The 23,693-nt window shown below is 42.7% G+C and overlaps 1 protein-coding gene across 3 annotated transcripts; it reads left to right on the forward strand.

The window, feature by feature from the left end:
• Positions 1 to 5,618: 5,618 nt before the first annotated feature.
• INSIG2 (insulin induced gene 2) lies at positions 5,619 to 23,453 on the forward strand. Of its 3 annotated transcripts, XM_054829869.1 has the most exons (6): positions 5,619 to 5,699; positions 10,005 to 10,345; positions 13,270 to 13,394; positions 15,652 to 15,818; positions 16,249 to 16,348; positions 16,831 to 23,453. In XM_054829869.1, the coding sequence occupies exons 2-6, from the start codon at positions 10,102 to 10,104 to the stop codon at positions 16,870 to 16,872; spliced, it is 678 nt and encodes a 225-aa protein (XP_054685844.1). In that variant the 5' UTR covers positions 5,619 to 5,699; positions 10,005 to 10,101; the 3' UTR covers positions 16,873 to 23,453. The 3 variants fall into 3 exon arrangements, with proteins under 3 accessions (XP_054685844.1, XP_054685846.1, XP_054685845.1); XM_054829871.1 differs by lacking the exon at positions 5,619 to 5,699 and having other exon boundaries at positions 10,046 to 10,185; XM_054829870.1 differs by lacking the exons at positions 5,619 to 5,699; positions 10,005 to 10,345 and adding an exon at positions 11,075 to 11,151.
• Positions 23,454 to 23,693: the final 240 nt, after the last annotated feature.

Genomic DNA, 23,693 nt, shown 5'->3' on the forward strand with positions numbered 1-23,693 from the left:
TTCGATTGTATGAGATCATGTAGCCCTGTAGAGATTTGGAGCCTGGTTGCCTAAGCGAGGGTGCGTAGCGCAATCCCAGATGCCTTAGAGCGTCCCTCCCCACCCGCAGCTGCAGCCCCAGGACGGTGAGGGTCTTGCAAGCGGCTGTCGCATCCCCAGCTCCACGCAGGCGTCCTGGATGCCCTCAAGTGTTTCTAAGGTAGACCCTAAATCCTATGTTTATGCACCTGAATTGCTTACTGACTGTCAAAAGCAAATGAGGCTGATGGAATACATTTCATTAAAACCGCTTTTAATGGAAAATTGTGTTCCTAGGCGAGCTCTTGGTTCCTTTATTTTTGCATCTCGCACCATGTGCTTTCTGAGGGAAAGGTCAAATTTGAGAGGAAGTTGAATGCTGCAAAATGGAAATATTTGTTGGAAATGAGAACTTCTGGTATTAGAATTGTCACTATAAATTTGCAGATTTCCATTGGCTAAGAGAAATAGACATTTTTCAAACTGCTCTGTAACGTGTCCTCCCCAGCAACGTCAATGCCAGCAGCGATTGCTCTCCGACACAGCCATGTCTGAGACTCGTTGCAACACAAACCTTCCCCAACGCTGACCCAGATAACCTGTGCTGTTGAACAAATTGCACAGAATAACATCATTATCTCCTTATTCTGAGGCCTAAAAGTTAGATGTGTACGAAGTTTGGCATCTTTTCCATCTGCAATAGGTGAAGGAAAGCAACAGCCTTCTCCAGAAGACAAGTTTTTAAACTTAAAATAGATACATCAAATGAGCAGAAGAATCACTCCGTATGTGCTATTTCTCTCTGCCACCTGTAGAGGAATCTGCTGCTCTCTCCAGACTGTAAACTCTGCAGGAGTAGACTGGTTCGCACTCTATTTGTACAGTGAATAGCAAAATAGGGGTGGGTTATCACCCTATCTCAAAATAAATTAAAATGAGTTGTTGACATTTTTTGTAGGCATAACTATAAGGTCTGTATCTCTACAAATATAATGCCAAATAAGTTCAGACAACGGTATTGCCAAATGCAATTGCCATTGCAATTGCTTGCTAATAACTATACAGCAAGCCTTGTGATATTCAGTAGGAGCTTTTCAAACGCAGTTGTTAGAATCTTTTCCTTCCGTGTGAATCTGAGATGCCACAAATGGAATGAAAAGGAGAGAGAGAGAGAAAGAGAAAGAAAGAAAAAAGAAAGAAAGAAAGAAAGAAACAAAGAAACAAACAAACAAACAAACAGAGAATCCAAATTTCATGGCAGAGAAGCTGTTAACCTCCAAACCTTAAATATATTAATAGAGAAACCACTTTCTTCTATCTTCAGTGACACATATATTTAAAATATTTTCAGTGAAGTTCAGAAAATATTTAACTTCCTATACAAGGCTGCTTTCCTTCTCAGATCCTGCAGTTTTTCCATTTGCATGTCTTGTGCCATTCTTCTCTTCCACTCAGCCATCTATTTTTATCTTGATTTGACATGAATTTTCTTCCTGCCCTTTTCGCATATACTTATTCAACTGCACTGACCTTATCTTGACTCCTAGCAAGCGACACACTTACGACACATGCACACACACCTAGGATGCATTCCTAGATACGTTCTCCGTGTATCTTCAGGCTCCATACTGTCCTTGCTTCCCACCAGAATTTATCACCGAAAAAAATATGCCCTGATGAAGCTCAGCGTCCCAGCTATTTAGTCTGTCCATTGAATCTAGATGTTGGATGGCACTATAAAAATATGGTAGGAAGTCTTTAATTTCTAAATCCCATATTTGGATGTAGTCTACCATGACAATGATTACCTTGAATTTTCAATATCTTATTTAAATGTCATAATCCTTCAGCAATACAGACATTTGTGGCTCTTTGGCACGTGATGCAATGAGGTTATCTTGGTAAACTTCTGACTGGGCTGGGCTCCATATCTCAGAAACCACGACTGTGGCTGGCAGTGTTTACTCCCTAGGTGACTATTTTAGCGAGTATTGGATGAGTGTGGAAACTACATCAGGGCTGAGCCACACTGGCAGAGTGATATAGGGAAACTCATGCTGCATTTGTCCATACAGCACCTTTCAGTAAATAAATAAAGGACTTTAGCCTCTGGAGCTGACAACCCAGCATCTTTTGCAAGTGGCTAAATAAACAAACAAAAATGCCTTTGATATCAGCCCTAGAATTGTGTATCCTGTTGCTAACCTGAGATAAGCACAAGCCCTTTTCATATGTAAGAATGCACGTGATCCGATGGTTGCACATCTCTACTGTCTCTTTTTCCTGCCCTCTCTAAAATGCCAACCCTATTGGAAAATGAATTCTAAAGAACTTACCCACTGCACGCTATGCTCTTGCCAAGACCCCAGCCTCATTCACAGAACATTGCCTCTTTGTGCCTAACAAGCGCCCCGCCACGTGCTGCAGGACTTGTCAGCCATGCTGATCTTTGCCTGTGACCCAGCTGTGTGCTAACTAGGATGGCTACTGCGCCTTCTTTTGCAGATAATAAAAGAGACGAGGCAGCAGCCGCAGTTGGTGAAATAAAAGGCATTTGTGGAAACTGTGCCCAGTTTTATAATGCTTCATTTCTGAAAGCCTTCCAGAAGCCTTCTGTATGCATGCAGAACTTCCAAGGTTTTGAAGGAGATTTATATTCCTGAAGGATATTTTGATAAAGAAAATTCTATAACTTACAATATTTTTTTACAATACTAGCTAAAGGCCCCAAATAATAGCAGTACTTGATGTAGTTGTCTGGAACATGGAATGAGGAAGGGACATCCCTTGTTACGAAATTGCTGCTGATCATCGGCCATCCTTCAGCACAGTTCACAAACAGTCGTCTTCAGAACTCCTGCTAAAGGGATGCTGTAGATATTCAGGATCTGCAGACTGTGCTTGAAGAGCTCTACTGACATCCATTCACACACCTAACAGAAAGCAAACTTGGCCTAATCCCTGAGAACAAGACTCCTACTCAGATGGTCTTCTTAGATTGAATGCACTCTGTGGTTGCCCCACCACTCCACACAGTAAAGGCATGCTTAAGGAAAGAACAATAACTTTGGCCTGACGCTGTCCTTACCTATGCAAACTCTGGAAGCGCCACCAGGAATCAGGTCCAGACTTCTACAGAAGGCTTTTTCTTGTCATATGTAAAGGCTTTTCCCAAGTTAGATATAGTTCCAGAAACACCTGGTCATTTTATCATGGATCACCAGAGAAATACTCAGGTTAGGTTTTTCTACCTACTCTCTTAATGTGTCTCTCTCTTTCTCATCCATCCATCCATCCATCCCTCCATCTGTTGTCTTCTCACCCTTCCTTTATTGTCCTGCTATGGACACACCTTCAGCTAAGCCGACTGGCCTTGGCTCATTTAACCAGTGTATTGGGCAGCTAGGAAGACCTTTACAAAACACAACTTTTAAAAAGCCACTGCTATGGACATGAGAGCAATTCCACTTTTTCTATAGGTATGTGGCTGCTCCAGGCTCCTCTGCTTTGTATGAACTTTGCTGAGTTTTTCATTGCCAGATTTATCATACCCAGAGCAATATTCATGTCCCAAAACTAAATCCAGAATATTCTGTATTGCCTTGTTCTGCAGCCAGTGCAATGAAACAACTCTGCACTGCTTTCCAAAAAGGATGCTTCTGCCATGGTGTTTCATAGCAATTCCAATCAAAGTCAGAGCAAATGACATTTCTCTACAGGTCATATGTCTGTCTCCTTTGTCTGCAGAACTATTTGCTGATGTATTTACTTTGGCAATTTCCAATTCAGATATGTTTTTGTACGCTTTTCCCTCATGCTCCTCCCATTTTTGTGCAACAGGACATTGTACTCTTAGGATAACCAGATGGGTGTAACGACCAAGTCTTCAGCTGGTATAAATTGGCAATGCCAATAAAGTCCTTGGAGTTGCACTGATTAACACCAACACTGGTTATTTATTTTCCCACATATTCGCCTTAATACCCCTTTACTAATATAGCTAATATTTCTCATATGATCAGTTTATTTTTTGTAGGAATTAAGCTTTTGTAATTTTACAGTACCAAACAGAGCAGCAGGCCTCACTATAACTAATCCAAATTTATATATAGACAAATCATTACCTGACTATATATACACGTGTCTAAAGAAGGAAAGATCCAGCAATCATCTGCAATCTTCATCTACTTATGCCACTTTCCTCTCTAATGCACACTCTTTATGTTCAAAAAGTTTGTGTTTTCTGGCAGTCCTGGTCTTTAAGGCATGAAGAGATAGGGCGCTTTGCTCTGCCTCAGGCATGTGGCTGGCCAAAGGCGTTTATCCGACATTAGGGAAAGCTATTTTATTTGATTAAAAAACCCTTTTGTCTTTCTCGATCCAAAATTTGGAGTTCAAGTACAGCAAAGTATCTAAACTACAGATAGGACAAGCAGCTCAGTAGGAATTACTGAGAATAAAAAGACTTTGTTTCTGTGTGACAAAAAACAAAGTTGAATGATTTGAAAATTCACTTATTGCTCATCTAAACCACAAATGGGTTTCTGCTGCTGTAAATCTCTCCCTTTTCCATTCTTACTATGTCTATTACAGACCCAGATACTCTCCTGAGTTTATACATGTTTGGTGACAGTGTTGTTCACACCATACCAGCGTGAAGAAACCACAGTTATCACTAAAGGTGCCACTACAGTAAATACAGTAACAAATTCCATCCTATGCAACCATTATTCTGGGAATTGTAATAGGATCTGCAGTGAATCACTGCAGTTCCTGTAATATGGAGAGCTCTATCAAAGTCTTTGCAATAAAACACTAAGCTTGGAGGAAAGCAATGTGCGAATATTTTTAATAAATTGTATTTATTATCAGTGCAATGAGAATGGAAGAAGTTCATTAAGAAAAGAATAATGAAGATAATGTTACATGAAATATATTCATTATAATGAACACAACAGCATTATTCTCCTATACCCCTCCCTGCATATACACAATAAATGCCTGTGCTGCTCATTAAGACAGGTTAAAGCAAATTGTTTTCTGCATCACATTGGACGTTCTCCCCAAGAGGCCCTGGACCGGTGATGAAAATGGGGTTCCTGTCTCACGTTGGCCCTGACGGACAGAGGCGAGCCCACGGGAGGGCCCACGGGAGGGCCCACACAGACTCAGGTGCTCAGGGGAGCCGTGGCCAGGCCGGCAGTTCGAGCTGGGGAACCAGTCCGTCATCGTCCGCGCTTCTGTGACTGAAACAGGCAACAGGGATATTATTACACAACCCTGCATCGCTAAACCCCACTCAGCTGGAAGCGTAAGCACGAAAAGCCTAACGGCATGTGTCCTTTTTTTATTTTGGTAACAACCCCCTTTCCAAAGGAAGAGCAGCGTTGCACCGATGAAGCAGACCCCTACTGAAGTTTCTGTGAGCTTCTCCACCTATTCTGCACGCACGCTGCTTTACACCGGCACGTTTGGGAGCTCACTCGCACCGCCGCGGTGGGGTCTGCCGGCCGGCTCCCGCGGCCAGGGCCGCCCCGAAGGGCCGCAGCCGGGGCCCGGCGGCCAGGCCCCGCTCCGCTCCGCTCCGCGCCCGGCCCGCCCCCGTCAGCTGCTCGGCGGGGCGCTGCGGAGGCTGCGCGGGGCGGGGACTGGCGCGGGAGGGAGAAGATGGCGGAGGCCGAGTGAGTCCGGGGGCTGCGGCGGGGGGCGGGGGGGCTGTACGAGGCGCGGGGGGACGGGACGAGCCGAGCCGGGCGGGCAGCGGCGCCCCCCCGGCCCCGTCCTCCCCGCCGGTGGCCGAGCCCCGGCAGCGTCGCCGGCGGAGCCCTGCCTCGGGGCGAGGGTAGCGCCGGGCTCTGCCGCGGCTGGGCTGCCGGGGGCGCGGCGCAAGCGGCAGGCGGCCCGGCTGCCTGTGTCGGGGGGGGCGCCGCGGCGGCGGCTGCTGCCCGCCGTGCCCGGGCACAGCGGGTGAGAGAGGGAGAGGACGGCGGGAGCCGTTCCCCACTGGCAGCGATTGAACCTTCCGCCTGGCGAGGCTCCCCCCCGGGCGGGCGGAGCCGGGACGGCTGCTTGCGGGCTGGGCCGGCTGCTTGCGGGCTGGGCCTTGAGGCCGGGCCTGCGGCCCCTCCGCGGGGGTTCCCCGGGCGGGCGTTGCTGAACGGGCCCGGCCTGGGCAGGAGGTGCTAACGGTGGTCTGAAGCGACCGGCTTGATGCCCAGGCGGATGGGACTCCTCAGACCGGGGGGATCCGGAGCAGACCGACCGGGAGAGCCACCTCGCCTGGTGCCCGAAGTGGGGTGGTTTGCTTTTGGCGATGCCTTGCAGAAGACAGATGGTTTCTTGTCATTTCACCACTTTTGCCATTTCCTGTGCGGTGTTGCTTAAATAAATCTTCTCTTTCTTGGCCCCCGCTACGCTGCGTTGTTCCTAATGTGTCTGTATCGTGTCAGAAGTTGTGAATCACACGCAGCAGAAGGCTCTTCATGAGCATGAAGAGCACTGGGGAGTGCTTGCAGGACAGATCTTCTAATTAGAAGACAGTTAAGTGACTAAGTGTTTTGCAAACGTCTAGGGTGATAATTTACTTGTTAACTTTTTGTGCAATGCCAGACATCGTGTGGTTGCCTTGCGAATCGTATATAATGCTCTCGCATGGTATGTTAAAAAGCTTGGGTTGAAGCCGTGTGGCACCGAGGAGGGGAAGAGCAGCTGAGACTTTGTGGCAGTGCCAAGCCTGTAGCTTTCAGTGTGGTGTTACAGTTTTGAATATGCATTCCCAAGAGGCGAAGGCTCAGAAGTAGTGTTGGTTCAATATGTGAACTGTTCCCATCTGAGTGGAAACCCTCAGTAAAACACAAGGCTTAAAAGGAGAGAGTCATTGTCCCTTCTGTCTGCGGGCACGCTAGCTTCCCAGTCCAGAAGAAGGAGGTGGTGTTGTCTTTAGAGATCTTAATTTTCATTTTCGTGAAAGGTGACGATAGTAAATACCTTTCCAGTGCCTGAGCGTCGTGAACCCAGGCTGTCCGAGGCACTGAAGAATCTTTCTATGAGCGTTGGTCACCTTGCTCCATTCCCTCGTTGCTGTGTTTGTAGCATGTCAGGATGTCTGAGAGCCAACAAGTGGTGAAAATTTGGAAACGGAGAACAATATACGTAAAGTGAGAAACCAGGGTGGAAAGTACTGCATCATGCTGATTTGGGACCTTGCATTACTTGTTACACTCACTGACGCATACCCACCCAAAGTGCACTTGTGGTCAGGCTGTTTACCTCGTAGTGAAAATCTCTTGCTGGTGCCTCAAATGACTTGCAGCTGTAGTGATTGTGTGAAAGCAGTAAGCTATTTCCTTGCATAGCAAAATCCTGTTACATTTTGATAAGCCTTCATGATTAAATATCATCTATTTCATGAATGATGTATTAAATAAATGGAAATCAGGTAAAGGCAGGTTTTATATTCTGAAACTGATGTATGCCAGAATAAAATTGGACTTTTATCTGATCATCAGCATTTCTAGGGAAAAAAGTAAGATCTGATTGGTGTTTATGTCAGTATTGCCGTGTGGACAGTTGATGATTCTTAATTAAGTTGGAGATTATTGTATTTGAAGAATTACAAGAAGTAGAGTCTTGTTAGAGAGAGATACCTACCAAGAGGCACTAGAAAACAGTGAAGTAATGGCTACGGGGAAATTACTAATAGATTTAATCAAAGACAGGGACTTGGGCTGACCTTGCTCAGTATTTTAGTTGATGACCTTGGTGCACAAAATAGGATGCAGTAATGATGTTCGGTGATGACCCAAAGCTGGGCCAAAGAGGACTGAGGTATCCTATAGGAGAAATGGAGTGGTGTTGAGTGTCAGAATAAGTAATACAGGCTGAAATTCAGCATGCAAGGTTTGGGGCTGGTACCGAACAACAGGGAGTTCAGTAACAGGAAAGAACAGAGACTTGGATGTAGTAATGGATCACAGGATGTGAGCAACTATTTTATGATGCTGAAAAAAGAAATTGTGATCCTCATTTAAAGAGAGACACAAAAGCGTGACCTTTCTTGTACAAGGCTGTGAGAGCCGAACCTGGGATCGTATGCCTCGGCTCTGGTCGCACGTTAAAAAAAACAAAAGGGATGTGCAGACGTCAGGAAATGCCAAGAGCTGTTGGACTGGTGAAGTGAGTGGAGCATCAAGTTTAGCTTGTTCTAGGAAAGCTAAAGCTAAAAAGGGATGTAACAGTTTAAAAGCCCCCATTAGGTACGGTATTCCTGTAGAGTTTGTAACTGGGACCTACAGTCTCCAGTGCTGTGTATTGAAAAGTCTCCTGTAAATTCTGGGAATTCCGTGATCACCTGGTAGGCAAAGCCCCCAGGGACAGGAGAGACTCTCAGCTGAAATTGTGATATATTTGTGACTCCGTGCTTTCTTTCCTGGAGGCTAAATATATTATCCAAGCTCCACTGCCGTGCAATCTGGAGGAGGGAAAATAAAAAATCTGGAGCACCTCCTTTTCGCTTGAGGGAAGTGTGTTGCAGTGCCAGTCTTGATGCAGACATCTCGGTGTTCAGTGTGAGTCAGGACGCTGACTAAGAAGCCAGGCACTGTGGTTGCCCTCTTTCCCTCTGCAAGATGTGTTCATGATTACATATAATGCAGAGAACTGGCCATGTAGAAGAGATCCTGTATTCTTAGGAGGACTCTGCTCCTCCCTGAACTGCTAGCGGGAAGTTACGTGTGATCAGAATTTTTGTTTTGTTTTGTTTTGCCTCTTGGAACTTTTTCTGAGTGCTGGAAGATGCTGCAGTGTGGCATCGCATCTTCTGCGGCGTTACCTGTAGTGTCTTAACTAGACTGGATGTGTTTAACTTCGCTTTCGGCTTTCAGTCAGCAAAAGTGAATGCCGCGTCCTCTGTACTGCTGCTGCATCTTCAGAGGGCTTCCTCTGGATCTGCTGATGCCAGGTTGGAAGGGCGACAGGCGAGCTGTTTTGGTTCCCTTTGTGCCTGCATGGCCATAAGTAAGAGTTAACAAAATCCGCCACCAGTTGGCAGTTTCAAATTTAAAAACAATGTCAGGGCTTTTTTTCTTGAGTTCCAGGTGGCTAAGCTGTCGATCAAAATCGTTGTTATACATGAATGTGGCACTGAATCCGTGTATAACAAGTCTCTTGATGGACAGGTTTTTTTAAAAAGAGAGATTGGGAAGGGAACGCTGCCATTCCTGTAGTGCCGGCAGAGTTACTCATGTAGGACGCTACCCAGTGCACGGGCAGGGCATCTCTGTTTTCCCTTCCCTCTCAGGTTCTTTGGTACCCGATTACAATTACGGTTTGTAATAATGTGTGGCAGTTTTCACCAAAAGTGTGTTACTTTGGTAAGTATTTCTCTGTAGTGAGATTCCTTCTCTGGTTTGCTGAGTTGTTTGCTCTTATCTGGAATTACGAAAATGGATGCACTGGGGATTGCTGAAATTCTGCCTTCATCCTCAAAAATATTCCTCAGATTTCACTTTCCAATTGAGAAATGTTTTCTGGCGTCCCTTCAAGAAGAGAGATTTGTGAACCGCTGTGGCTGACTTGAAACTCAGGGCTGTGTTTACTTGCTTCTGAATTACATAATCTCCAGTTGTTGCTTAAAGGAGGGGAGAAAAACAATTTATTGTTCCTACAAAGCAAGCCTTTCCCCCATCTGATATCGGTTTTGTTTCGTCACCTCTTCTCCGTGGTTTCACATTCCTAGCTGTCCCATCCCATGTGTTTCTTCCTCCTCTGTCTCCTAGTAGCCAAAGCTGTTTGTAAAACCTGTTTTCTCTGTAAGCCATTTTTGCAGCTGTAGTTGGTTCTACTCTCAAACGACTAATAGCCTCCTCAGAAAATTCAGAAAAATGTAATAGCCATATTTTTTTAACCCAGTCTCCCAATTTACTTAAGAGAAATATGTTTAATGTTTCTTATATCTGCATTTTTCACCCTTTTTTTTTATTTTTCAGGATTTGGGTATCTCCTAATTGAGGAGAGTCAAAATACTGATTGCAAGTGAATCCTCCTCAGTCAGCCTGCTGGATGTCTCTGAGAATATAAGAAGTCATGGCAGAAAGTGATGCAATGCCAACCTTACCAAAAAAGTGTGGCCCATACATTTCATCTGTAACCAGTCGTGGCATGAATTTGGTAATTCGTGGTATAGTGCTGTTTTTTATTGGTGTATTTCTTGCATTAGTATTAAACTTGCTTCAGATCCAGAGAAACGTTACTCTCTTCCCCCCTGATGTGATCACAAGCATCTTCTCCTCAGCCTGGTGGGTACCACCTTGCTGTGGCACAGCGTCAGGTAAGTTCAGTCATGTATGTATGCCTGGTGTGGAGATGAAAGGGTGGATAGGTAGTTACGCAGTTACAAAAAGCTTTATGAAAGGTGTAGAAGCTAAAAAATTCTCTTTCAGCATCACTGCCCTTTTTGATCCTTCTGATCTCCCCATGTATACACAAATACGCATGCATGAGTCCAGAAATTGTTCTGCTAACTTGTTATACTGTAATATTGTTAGCAGAGCATAACCTTTGTGTTCTCTGCTGGGTTAGAGTACAAGTTTAGCAGACTTTAGAAGGTGGTGTTACTTGTACCCTTGAGGCTGGATTACAAGAGTGTGCTCTACAGGCAGCCTTGAAAATACCCTGGAAGCGCCAGACGGTGCAGCACGCAGTACGTTGTTTTGAGCGCAGCAAACCACCCTGAGTAATGCTCCCTTCTGCGGCCCAGATTTCTGTTTGTTCCTCCTTCCAGTTCAAGGTATCGCTGTAGTTCCGTGAAGCTGGGAGACATGACTGTGTCTCGGGGAGTTGAGGCCAGGCATGCAGTTTGCGGTGGTAGAGGCGCATTGCAGAACAGAGCACCTTGGTTAGATTCGTATATCAAGTCCGATGATGTGAATATGCTCCATTTCTCCCGTGACCACATAGGGAGTTGAGGCTTTTGCGTGTGATTTGGGAGAGAGTTTAAGTGAGATGTCTACTGCAGGTAGTAAGAAATAACCCTTTTTCCTCTTCTTTCATCTTCAAGTATCAAGGCGTATTCCATGTTACAAGCCTGATGGAATTCGGCTTTCTACTTGGCTCTGAAGATCACTGATCTCATGGGTCAGTTTTATGCTTTACTAAGGGAATATTCTTAGCAGCCAGTACTGGAGGATTCTTCTTTAGCAAACCTGTACAGTAAAGGCAGTATCTTCCTCGACGTCAGTTTTAATAAGATTGAGAAGCTCACGTTTCTGGGTATTGATATGAGTCAATAAACTAGCTTTTCAGTTGGCATCACTTTTTTGCTAATGATATTTAAGTCTTTTTTTTTTTCCTAGTCATCTTATTGCTTTCTTTTTGATACTTTGTTGAAATACTACACCCAGATGGCATAGAGGAGCGTGATTTGAAAGCAAACCCTCCAAATATCTCTCTGAACCTATGACTTTTATTCTACTGTGGAAATGCATTTGGTATATTATGGTGGCAGTTACATACCTGCTTTATCTGCTAGTTGTCTTAGTCCTCTTTCTGTTATCATGCTGAGATTGTGGATTAGTTATTGGATTCTGTCCTGCATTTGCTGTATCTTTCTTTTATACTTTAAACTGATCGTCTTAACGAACATGTCTGGTAAAAGTTTGATCTTTTATATATGGAGTAGTGGGGATTGAAATGACAGAATCCCAGCTCTCAGCAGCAATGCATAGGGCTTGCAGTGTTCACTGTAAAGTTTGCACTGTCAACTGCATCAGGCTGCACCTTACGCTCTCTTGGGTCGTCTGAGAACACTGCAGCTGTGTATGGGGAAGTTGTGAAGGCTAGATCTTGCCATCAGCTCAGAAGAAACTCGTGGGCTTCTCTGTTTCTGATGGGTTGGTGGTTTTGATGGAAGGACTAGTTACAGCTTGTGAAGTGTAGTCAGTCACCTGCTACGGATTTGCACTACTTGATTTTAAGCCACCTGATTTAAAAATGTTACTGCCTTAATTGGCTTTTCCCAGTAAGAGTGACCCCTGTTGAGGTGTTAGAGTTCTTTGTTTTTCATTATCAGTCTTTTCTATTTTCTTTCCTTATTCTCTCTGCTACCGTACATACAGGGAACCTCTGTGGTAAATGCTGATAATTCACCCATTTTCTTACCATTCATACTTGCACAGCCTTCCTGGAATTGACATCAACATTTATCTGCAGTATGCTTTATTATTATCAACAAAATAATGGTATTTTGTATATTTATAATCAGTGGTGATTGAGGCTGCTCTCACAGAAGTCCTTTCATCCGTCACTGTTATTAGTCATCAGTTTGGCCCAAAGCCTTTGGCAAGAAAATTGCTCAGGGAGTTTTTTTTCCTCTCCAGCTTTACTGGTGATTTATTTTCCCAAATCCTGGAGATCGGTTTCCTCTCTAGCAAAATAAAGAGCATTTGCTGGTACATATCTCCAACAGCATGCCAGACTGAGGGCACTGGAGTCTGTACCCATGACTCAGGCTATGCCCCCTCCTGTTTAACAGCACCAGTTTAATATTAAGCACCAGTGTTATTCCTCAGCTGTCTTGGTAACAGCCTTTCTAGCTGCAGTTGCAGTAGAGAACACATTTATGAAGAAATGTTCAAAGAACATAGTAGTTCCCTGGGGTTGAAAGTCCTGTTTGCTTTCTGTATTCAACAGCTACTGTAGGCTCTTGGCTTTCCCTCTTCTGTGTGAGCCTTTATAGTAGCATTGAAGAAGAGAAAAATAGTATCCAAACAAAAAGGGCTTGTAACAACCACAAAAGAAGAGGCAAAATATTGATGTTACAAACCGCACTCTGCCCTTACTGTGGTGTGTTTGTTTTGCAGTTATTTAACCATGTACGTTTGATATACGGGATTTTCAAAATGCCAGCCTGTAAGCTATTACTGCTCTTTTTGAACTACAGTGTGAGACTGCAGATTTCAGTAGGGTGCAGAGCTCTTTCATCCTCCACCCCTAGTTCAAATTGTCTCTGTTTTGCTACTTCTGCCAGGTCCCTGCTGCAGTGGTTGAAGATGCGGCTGAAGTTTTACAGGGCTTTTTTAAATAATGAAATTGTTTGACATTCCTCTTCTTTTACAATGTATGTTTTGTACTATTTATTCTTAAAAGATCTGTTTTACAAGTGACAATAATTGTCAAAGTCTAGATAGTCTTTATTTTAGTTAAATATTGCCAGTGCCGTAACTTCTGGGCCTTTTTTCTTTCCTGTCTCCACAGCTGTGATTGGGTTATTGTACCCATGCATGGACAGACATCTGGGAGAGCCACATAAATTTAAGAGAGAATGGTCCAGTGTAATGCGATGTGTAGCAGTCTTTGTGGGAATAAATCATGCCAGCGCTGTATCCTATATTCTAATGAAACTGGTGATAAAAAGTGGGTTTCCACTAAAACAAAGCTTACATAGTCAGTCATGGTGAATTGTTGTTAAAGACGTAACGTGCAGCATTTTTGCAAGGGAAATGCAGATTATATGTTGGTGTTAAACTTCCATAGCAGTATTGGAGCTGGTAAGTCTCACATCTTTTTGTTCTGAAAAATCTTTTCATTAGAAATGTCTCGATATTGGGCTTTGTCTTACTTAGTTTTTATTGTCTTTGAATAATTGAAGTAAGTGCGGGGAAATATTTTATGTGGGTAGGTATGACAGAAAAGTGCTTTAATACATTCCAAGGGTTGATGTGCTTCTAACACCATAGTAAGAGGCTGAAGCCCAGGCTTGAGGTCGTCACTAAAGCACGTACACTTTGCAAAGAGCGGGGAAAACTCAGGACCAGGCAATACCCAGGACTACACAAAGTGAGTAAGCATTGTTACCTCATTATACAAATGATGCCCTGATGCTGAATGAGTAGTAACTTCCTGTGGTCATTCAGTTGGAGCAATTAGAAGTCGGTCAGCGTGTTGCAGTACGTTATACTCGTCCTAATTGTGTAGCTATTCGGATACATGCTTGCACAGGTGTGCTCAAAGCTGGCGTCCCTTCCCTCTGAAGCAGCTGGGGACGTGCTGGGTGACAGGGTGTTTTCTGTGTGGACTGACACACCTTACTGGCAGCACTGTGAGTCTTGGTGGTTTTGTGTAGTCATGTCTAGTGCCTCCTCTGTCAGGTAAAACCAGGGTGTCTCTGTGAAAATTGGGTTCTTGTAAACTAACTAGAAAGTAATTTGATCACATGTGGAACTGTCATCTTCAGTGTCAGCTCCAACACGGTTTGCAGAAACTGTGCTAAGAAGTTCTGATTGCCTGCTACCGTATCTCCTCATTCCCAGGAAAAGAGGGCAAGTTCAGTGAAAGATGCAAGAGCTGGCTGAATTCTTGTGAGGTGGCTGGGCCCTCAGGTGGGTTTGGCTGCTGTTTGGTTTCGTTCCCACCAGCCATCCTATCCGGTATGGCCAGATGAGCTGGAACTGCCAAGGTTCAGAGTCATTCGCACTGTCCCTCACAAACCTTGCTCTCCTTGTCAGAGATGCCTTAATCTGGTCCTGTGGTTCTCAGCAGCCTGGACTGTGTAAGCATGTGCAACTTCGCTGCTTTTAAGAATTGACAGCTTCTCTCTGCGTGGGTCAGATTATTTACAGCAAACCTTCTTGCAGTTTTCAAACAGCTGTTACACGTATTCCAGGACATCATTAATGTACTGTCTGTATTTCCTCCTTGACAGCTCTCCAGACTGCTTGCTTTCAGCTTATTACCAGTTCTGCACATTACCATATTTGGTGTGGTTTTTGGTCTTGTTTGACATTTTTTCTGATGCTATTGATTTTTATCCTGTAATTATTTCAGTTAGCTGAACTTCTTTCTCATTTCCTCTAGGTCTCTCTTCAGGCCTTTGTGAGAAAATAGGGCAGTGTTTTTATGTCGTCATCCCATAAATTTGCTTTTGGGCTTATGAAACTTGACAGCCTCCTTTTTAAGAATCTGTTTTGGACAGGAGTAGTGAGGATGAGTTAGTATTTCCAAAACATCTTGAAGAATGCAAAACGCTACAAAGAGATCTGGAGTGGCTTCACGCTTTTATCACAGAGTTGACAAAACTAATTTTCAATGTTGATACATGAATACTTTCACAGTAATATTGTTTACATTTTGTTTTATAGAAAACATTAACATTTTTAAGGCTCAGCTGAATGTAAACTAGCATGTAAACTAAACAAAACTGCAATTCAGTAGAAGTGACAAATAACTTTTTTCAGTAAATCCTTGTCATTTAGAGAAGTCTAATGCTAGATTTAAGATTTCATGCTTAGTGTAATAAAGGACCAGGTAAGGATGAGATGTCCTTACTCTGAACAGTAACACGTGCATTGTGTGTCTGTATAAAATGCCTGCGTTGTCGGGTAGGTGTATGGTCTCTTCACTCTGGTGCAGTGCTAAGACCCTAAAAATGTGAAGAAGTGTCATAAGTTTTTAGTTTCCCAATAGATTGGCAACACTTACAAGGCTTGTTTCCTTAGATGTGATAGCTGATACAGCTAGTGCTGTATTTTTTTTTATGGTATTCTTTTCTGTTGTGCCAAAATACGATAAACAGAATGAAGAAAACTGCTTCACGCTTGTATATGATATTTCCAAGCTTATCCTTAACAGTCAACACAGAAAGTGGATTTTGCCAACAATATCCAGTTGTCTCTCACATTGGCAGCCCTGTCAATCGGACTGTGGTGGACATTTGATAGATCACGAAGTGGCTTTGGTCTTGGAGTAGGGATTGCTTTCCTGGCAACATTGGTGTCACAACTTCTGGTCTACAATGGAGTTTATCAGTAAGTACTCCTTTAGTCCTTTAAGGTTAAATCATAGTCTTCTGAACCTATAACATAAAATCAGAATAACTGAAAGGGTAGAATTTGACATGATTTCCAAACCTGCCAGCACTTAATTTTGAGTGTAAAATAAATTGGACTGTTCATGAAAGTTTTTAAGTGTTTGTAAGTGAGACTTTTAGTTATAAGTCGCTTATGTCAATAAAATCGCTACCTTACCAACAATGTAATCTGCTTTTTTTTAGTTGAACAAATGGGATTATAATCAACAAGAAGCCTCTTTTGTTATTTGTTACAAGTAATGACATTTTTATAATACATATCTTGAACTGAAATGCCCTAATATTTAAATTTGTGGATTTGTCTCCTGTGATTGGAGGACTCTCTGTATTGCATAACGTTGAGTTCAAAAGTGTGTGTTCTTTTCCAGATACACGTCTCCAGATTTCCTTTATGTTCGTTCCTGGTTGCCATGTATATTTTTTGCTGGTGGAATAACTATGGGCAATATTGGCAGGCAGCTGGCAATGGTAAGTTTGGAGAGGGAAGTAAAATCCACTCGATTGCCTTCGAGTAAACGTTTTAATCTACATGTCATTCCTTCCTTCATATGTACCAACCAGCTATTTGGTCGTGGAGTAAGGTAGAAATCAGGAATCATTGTTTTTTGATCTAGTTAGTGAGCTGTTAGTACTGTTATTCAGAGCACAGCCCATGACTTTGCTCTCTGCGCTCTGTTGCATACTTCTAGTCATTTCAGGACCAGATGCTAAATAAGAGCTCCTGTGTTTGGGGAGAAGTAAGTTAAGTCTGAACTGCTCTTTCTGTTGCTCAGGGAGATAGAAATTGCAGCCAACTGTGTGTGCACAGAACTTAGACCAAACTTACCTGGGTGAAGTGTAAGCTAAGCTATTTTATCACCCATTTTGTAGAAAAATCCCCTTCATAGCAGTCTTTTTTTATTAGTTAATGTAAATTAATATTTTTAATTTTTTCAACTTCTGTTTTTCAGTATGAATGCAAAGTCATTGCAGAGAAGTCTCACGAGGACTGAGGAGAAACAATGTGCACCTTTTAAACAGGAAGATATCTGACAAATGACTGTTGGAGGAGCATAAGGAACACTTGACTATGAAATTGCCAAAATGCAATTTTTTTTTCCCTTGAGTGGTATACTTTACTGCAATCTGTGATTGCTGCTTCTATAGAAACCTTCATGTCTGATTTTGATTACTGTGAAGTTACAATAGTATGCAATACATTTGACAATATCGGTTCAATTATAGGATTCATTTTTCCAAATCTAAACTGAGTTTACCATAAATTCTTGTCTGTCCATAATGTCGCAGTGCCAAACTGAACCTTTGCACTACGTTTCTGTAGCTGAAACTTCTGCTTCACTTTATCTTGAAAGTTTTGAGGAATTTATCCTTAATAGCTCAGTGAAAGACAGGGGATTTGAATTTAGGAATGAAGATCTTCTCTTTCCGTGTTGATAGCCCATAATATCTTGGTGAAATTCATGGATTACAGGTGAGCCTTGATGCAATAAGTAACTGATTTCTGCCTGTTAACACACTGTATCATTCTTCTTACATCACAGGTGAGGAAATTTAATATAGGTTGTATGGGTTATTGCCGTATCACTTCATTTACCTGTGATACGTGCCCAGTATCACAGAATACAGAAACGGAAACTGAGGCTGTAAATTATTTGCTGTTTTTCCCCAGGTACAACCAGTATACATGTTTGTATATGAATTTGTGTGGACCATCATCAGATATGGACAGATTCTGAAACTACCTGTTGTGTTGAGTAATGGGGTACAATCTCTTAAGCTGACTTTTGTTGATCCCTTATAAAAAAAAGAAAAAAAATCTTAGGGAGTTTTTATTGTGAAACTTAATTCTGCTGAACTAAATCAGCCACTACCGTATAGTGTCATAAACCCCTCCATTACCAATGTTACTTTTGATAGTTCTTGTCTACTACCTGCTCTGTCTGCAGGGATCAGCAGGAGGAGGCAAGGCTGTATTTTAGGTACAGAGATAGCCCTTATGGCTGCGACTACAGTCCAGGCAACCATAAATGCATTTATTCTCATATCTCTGAGGTAGAGAAATACTGTTACCCCTATTTCACAGGTGCCTGTGCACAGAAAGTCTGACAGGCCAGAGCTGAAATAGGCTGTGTGCTGATCGCTTCCCTCCTTAAGAAGAAGGATTTTAGTGTGTGACCCATATTTGGGGACATACGTGGAATTTCCTCTTGGCTTTGCAGCTCCCTTTTAAGACCGTGACATAAAAGAACTTGTGCAACAAGGCAGAAAGCAGACTTCAAGAGGACACTGCTAACCTGCGCCAGCAGTGAATTTGTCATGGGATGTCTCTGCTTTTTCTCCCTTCTGTCTCCATGTTGATGATGTTTTAATGTATTCGTTTTCCTCTTTTGTCTTGAAGTACTGTTTTTTTAAATCTTCCATGAAGGGTTTATAAGACATGTTACAATCACCTAGGGAGGCTGGAGTTGGTCCAAAGAACAACTAGATGTTTAGACAAGTTTTTATTAATAAATGTGTGTATGCATTGTACACAAAGCTTGAAATAGGCAATTCTTTCTCAATCTTAGATGCTTAACTCTTAAGTCTGAAAAGTATGCAGTGGAGTGCTTCCAAAAGCATTGTAACAAAAGAGGTGGTCACAAAAGGAAAATTTCTTGAATGGAAAAGTGTAAAAATAATAAATAAGCAAATTATATATAAAGAGCTTGGTTCTGCAGCTCCGCAAAGTTTCATCAGCTTATCATGGTTCCATGACAATTCAGCACCTGCAGCACGCTTCATTGGGTAATGTTTCAGGAAAGCACTTACAGATGCACTTTGCTTTTAGCAGAGGTAGATGATGTTTAAGTAGATCCCTGACTAGAGATTTTCTTTTAATCAAACCATATGGCAATAAGAAGCATTTTATTAATAAAACCAAGAAACTGTTAGAGCATGAACTAAGGGTGAGTTTACTTAGGCAGGCTCTGGCATTTCACTGAAGCAGCTGCTGGATCCTTTTCCGTGCAGTATTTGGCCTCATCCGCCTTCTTCACTTAAACAAATGGCTTCAGCTTGGTGGGCAGTATGATGAGTCCTCCTGGAATTATCAGGGCGTGAATGGCATAAAAATTCAGATATTTCTTATCCTAACTGTAGGGAATAACATGGTACCTCAGTAGCCAATGTGCTGACTTGGTAAACACTTTACTTTCATCATGACCAATACGTGTACGCAACTCAAGATGAGTAGTTATTATTATTCACTTGGTGGTAGAACTGCTTTTACCTGCCAGTCTAAATATTTACACAGAAGAAGCCTTGTGTATGTTAAAATGTGCAGTATGTGAGAAGTGGTTATTGTGCATCTGTGGCACACACTTTACAACACTTCGCACTCAGATTCATCTAAACCCAACTAGACTGCGCTGTCCACTAACTTGTTTTAAATTTCATTTTGGAAATTTTAAGCATGTTGTGCAAAGGCAGCAATCATCCAAAATAAATTTGGGTGGAGTCCTTTATTATATGTGTTTTATTATTTTTTTATTCTTATTTGTCTAAAGTCGATGCAAGATTCACATCTTGGATGTAATTTTTTTTTTTCAAACTATGTTGTAATTTTATGGCTGATGTGTTCAAATCCTGAAAAAGGTTTACGATGAGAATGCTGACACAGCCTTAACTGTAGTGGTGTGAACATGCTGCTACTGTATAGCCTGTAATTATAACATTAGACTCTTAAAAATGTTGTTCAATAGAGAATGAATAAGGTATATTTTAGATACAACTTTATAAGCACTATAACCTCTTAACTAATTAAGCATTTTAAAGTCTATGTTGTTTAAACTGGCAAATTGCTGTTAAAAGCAAAATGTACATTAAATACAATTACAACCTTGCTTGATAGGTTTCTTCTTTCTTTAAGAAATCAGACAGATTTTTAAAATACAATGAGTTGCCTTCTATCAGCAATCTCGTAATAATTTTGACCATTGAGCTGGCATATTGGTTGCACAAAACACCTGTCTAGAAATACTAAAGAAGAAGCAGGCAAGATCAAAAAGGCAGCGATTCTATCATAATTGGCATGCTGAGCAGCCTTGGAAAATTTGCCCTGTTGAATCTGCAATGGGAATATTTGAGCTGGGGGAAAATAAGCCAGATAACTGGAGATGCAATATAGAAAATAGAGATTTAGATATAAATAGCCCCTAGGAATATGAAAATAACATGAACGGCAGGGAATCCCATAATATGGTATTTGTATTTATTAATGGTCTGGTCTGAATGTTATTCTGCTGTTCACAGGCTCTCCCTTCTCAGTGCCCATCACCCTGTCTCAAAAAAGATGTAACAAAGGTTTGGAAATGTGTAGTGAAAAAGCCTCCAGGCAGAGGCGGGGAGAGACTCCTCAGTACTGGAGGTGCAGCGCCCGCAGAAGTCCCACAGCCAGGACAGCACCGCCAGTGAAGGTTGGAAAGAGTGCAGGAGTGAAAGGGAAAAGTGTTTGTGTTGGATGAGGCAACCTGCGATCCAAAAACCCTAAAGCTGCTGTCAAAATGCAGAGTTCTGGGCAGGCCGAGTGTCTGACCAGGCAAATTACAGCCAAGGACAGGAATAACCATTTTACCTGCTCGTAGCACTAAGTTCAGTCCAAAGCACTCTGGCAAAGCTGCTTCGCTGGAGAGTTTACCTCTCCGTGAGAGCATCGCCCTGGGGAACAGAAACTCCAGGTCCTTCCTGCCCAAGTTCAGCCCCAGGGTGTCGCATGGAAAGTTGCCCGTTTCTGAGAGGACGTTCCACCAGCCGGGCTGCCAGGCTTTCGTGAAACGCATCTTGTGCCTCCCTTTATAACGCGGTTGCTGTAAGCAGCTAGAAGGAGAGTAAACAAAGAAACTTTTCCTCTGTAGCTTCTGTACTTCTGCCATCTGGCTGGGAGCTGCCACAGGGACCGGTGGGCATACACCAGCCTTCCCTTTTTATCTCTCTCAGCATGTGAGGAAGGGGCATGATTTTACCAGCTGCGTCACCCTGGACATTTTGCATATGCTTTTTACATTTTGGAGGGGTGTTAGCAATAATTCCTAATGGTAATGGATGAATATAACCTGTGGAAGTGATGTTACATATCAAACACAGTGCTTATAAAAGCACACGCACAGCTGGGCAGAGGGAACGCGTGTCTTGTCGTGGGAATAGCTATCTAATGCTGTTAGTTTTGATGCCAGTACTAAATGCAAAGCATGAGTAATTTTGCAGCTTAATGTTCAGTACTAAACAGTAAATGAAAGGTCAGTCCAACATGTTAACTGTCATGGAATAGTAAACACTACTTTAATTGCTTCTTGCAGCCAGCTTGGATTTTTGGTGTGTCTGTTGTCATGTTTTGAGCAGCATGGTCCAGAGCCTTGTCCTGATTACCTCCCCCCGGTCAAATGACAAAGCCTCAAATTAAAGGATAAACTTTATGCCGGGGCTTTTCAGGCAGCACACGGGGAGTTTGTGCTTTGAATGCTTAAAAGCCATGCTGGGGAAGAGGTAGGGGTTGTTGATCTGATTGGTGCCGAAATCCGGGTTGAAGTGTAGTTTTGCATTTTCTTAAGGTTTTTCCTTTCTCGCTCTTTCTGAAGTGCAGAAGTTTAGCAGCTTCTGGTGCACTTTCACACTTACATGCCCAGCACTATAGCACATAGGAAGCAACATATACAAATAAGACAGAATATAAAGGGAAAGGGCTGCTACCCAGTTTCCCCAGGCCAGGCTGGTTGAGAGCTCAGTGGTGTCCAGCGTGCCACATGTGTCAGTGTCAAGACACAACCTGCAGCGTCCCCGGGTTGAAGTTGATAGGATTATCCTTCTGGACTGGCAGCGGTTCTGCCTTGGCTTTTGCATTTAAAAACCTCTGTGCAGGGAGCGACCTGTTGTGTTGTAGTTATGCAGGGGTACGTGCGCACATTGCAGAGTATGTGCAATGGCAAAGTCCACTGCTATAGCTGTAACGCTGCTTTTTTATGAATTTGTTAGTAGAAATCCTGAAATTGTGCCTTTTGAGCAAATATGGCAAAGCATTTGTTGAAAGAAAAGCTGTATTTATAAATATGTTGGTGTTGGAACTCACAAAGTAATTCTGCTGTTTCTGTTCTCTGATTAGTACAATGTATGCCTTGTGTTGTCTGAGATAAACCAACATTTCAGTTATTTAATACTTTTTTTGGTAATCAAACTTCAAAGCAAGATTTGTTTCATGCAATTATTCAGGGAAAACGTGTGAACTAAAAAGAAAGGTGGGAGGAATAGGGTTGCAACTTAATTTACCTGATAGAAGTTAGGCAAGGAGAAGCTCCAACATTTTACATAATGTTGCAAGAAAGAAAAGGACAGCAAGCGATCGTCCTGATTTCATCCTGGGCTTCAAAACTAGAGGGGAAAGGGAGCCTTACAGATGCGGTGCATTTGTATTGACTTGTTCTGATCATCACTTTATTGGCCGTGATCACCAGAGCACGTTTTGGCTCGTCTGTTTTCCCCTAACCCTGCTGAGCCAGTTCTTTCCTCAGTGACTAGGGGTGCCTGGGGTAAGCCTGGCCACGCCGCCGGAGGATTCGTAGGAAAATGGCCTTAGCAACTTCTAGCTGAGACTGACACAGTCCATTTGAAGTGTGTGAGAAAGCGGCGACCTGGCCCTGGGCACTTTGGTTGGTAATGGTGAGGTAGAGGTGAGGGATGTGATTACGTGGTGTTCAGGTGGGGGTGAAAGTCCCCGTAAGGACATTAAGTGCATATGTCAGCTATAGGTTCAAATGAAAAGCAAAGTTGCTCTGCTCTGCAGACCATCATTTCTTGTCTCCAGTGGTGAGACCTGCCCTCAGTGTGCCAAAGAGGGAAGAATATGCTTTTTTCCTCCTTCTTACTCTTCCCTTGCACAAATACGTAGGAGCCTGAGCTAAGGACAGTTAATCCCATTCTTGGAACCGGGATTATTTATAGGCTGGGTTAGCACTGAAAGACTCCACTGTTTTCTTTTTAAAATCAAATGCTTGTTCTGTGCTGCACGTCAAGTGCAATCATTGCTGAATGAACTGACACGCAAAGCCAAGTTCTCAGCTGAACTGGCGTAGGTCCATCGATTTCGGTGGATATGCTGAATTTCATGCTGGTTGGGAAGCTGGCCCACTGTGTTTGAAAGGGATGAAATTATTTAGACCTCACTTCTTTTCTAATGTGATACAGGTCAAAAAAACCCCCTACATTGTGCAACAAGTAAGAGCAGCACACTGCAGAATCTGCCTTTCCCTCTTCTCTTTTACCACTGACAAAAACTGTCATCATTTTCTGTGATTTACAATGTGTGCTTTTTATATGGTATATCAGCTCTTCAGGAGGACTGACTTATAAGAATCAGATCTGGCAGATCAGATTAATAATGATGCAAATGCAAAATGTTGGCCGCTGATGAGTTGTTGTCATAAATGCTTGCCACGATCTTTTTTTTTTTTTTTTTTTTTTTGTCCAGTATTTCGCTTGTAGGAAATTCAGCTGAGGATTTGTGTTGGAACTGTGCCTGTCCTGATTAAACTGGAGAGAGAAATAATACTGCTTTGTGTGGTTTCAGACTCCTCTTACCAACCAGTTTCCTCAAATCAGTGTAAAAAGCAAAAATGCAGCTGGAGTAGTGGCTTGAAGGAGATGAATTGAAAGATCCTGAAGACTGATGTTTCAAGGACATGAATCGATGTAGCGATGTATCCGCTGTGGTGATAAGTGGTTTAAGAAACGATAGACATGTAGTATCATGTAAGTAATAAATGTAGAAATGCAGTTTTAAGAAATA

The sequence above is a fragment of the Grus americana genome, chromosome 6 (assembly GCF_028858705.1).
Source record: "Grus americana isolate bGruAme1 chromosome 6, bGruAme1.mat, whole genome shotgun sequence".
NCBI lineage: Eukaryota > Metazoa > Chordata > Aves > Gruiformes > Gruidae > Grus > Grus americana.

Excerpts from the sequence above, each read along its gene's own strand:
- INSIG2 (XM_054829869.1), top strand. The coding sequence starts at position 10,102 with ATGGCAGAAAGTGATGCAATGCCAACCTTACCAAAAAAGTGTGGCCCA. Across the intron at positions 13,395-15,651 it reads GAATAAATCATGCCAGCGCT|AAAGTGGATTTTGCCAACAA; the intron begins GTATCCTATATT and ends CAGTCAACACAG. Across the intron at positions 16,349-16,830 it reads TTGGCAGGCAGCTGGCAATG|TATGAATGCAAAGTCATTGC; the intron begins GTAAGTTTGGAG and ends TCTGTTTTTCAG.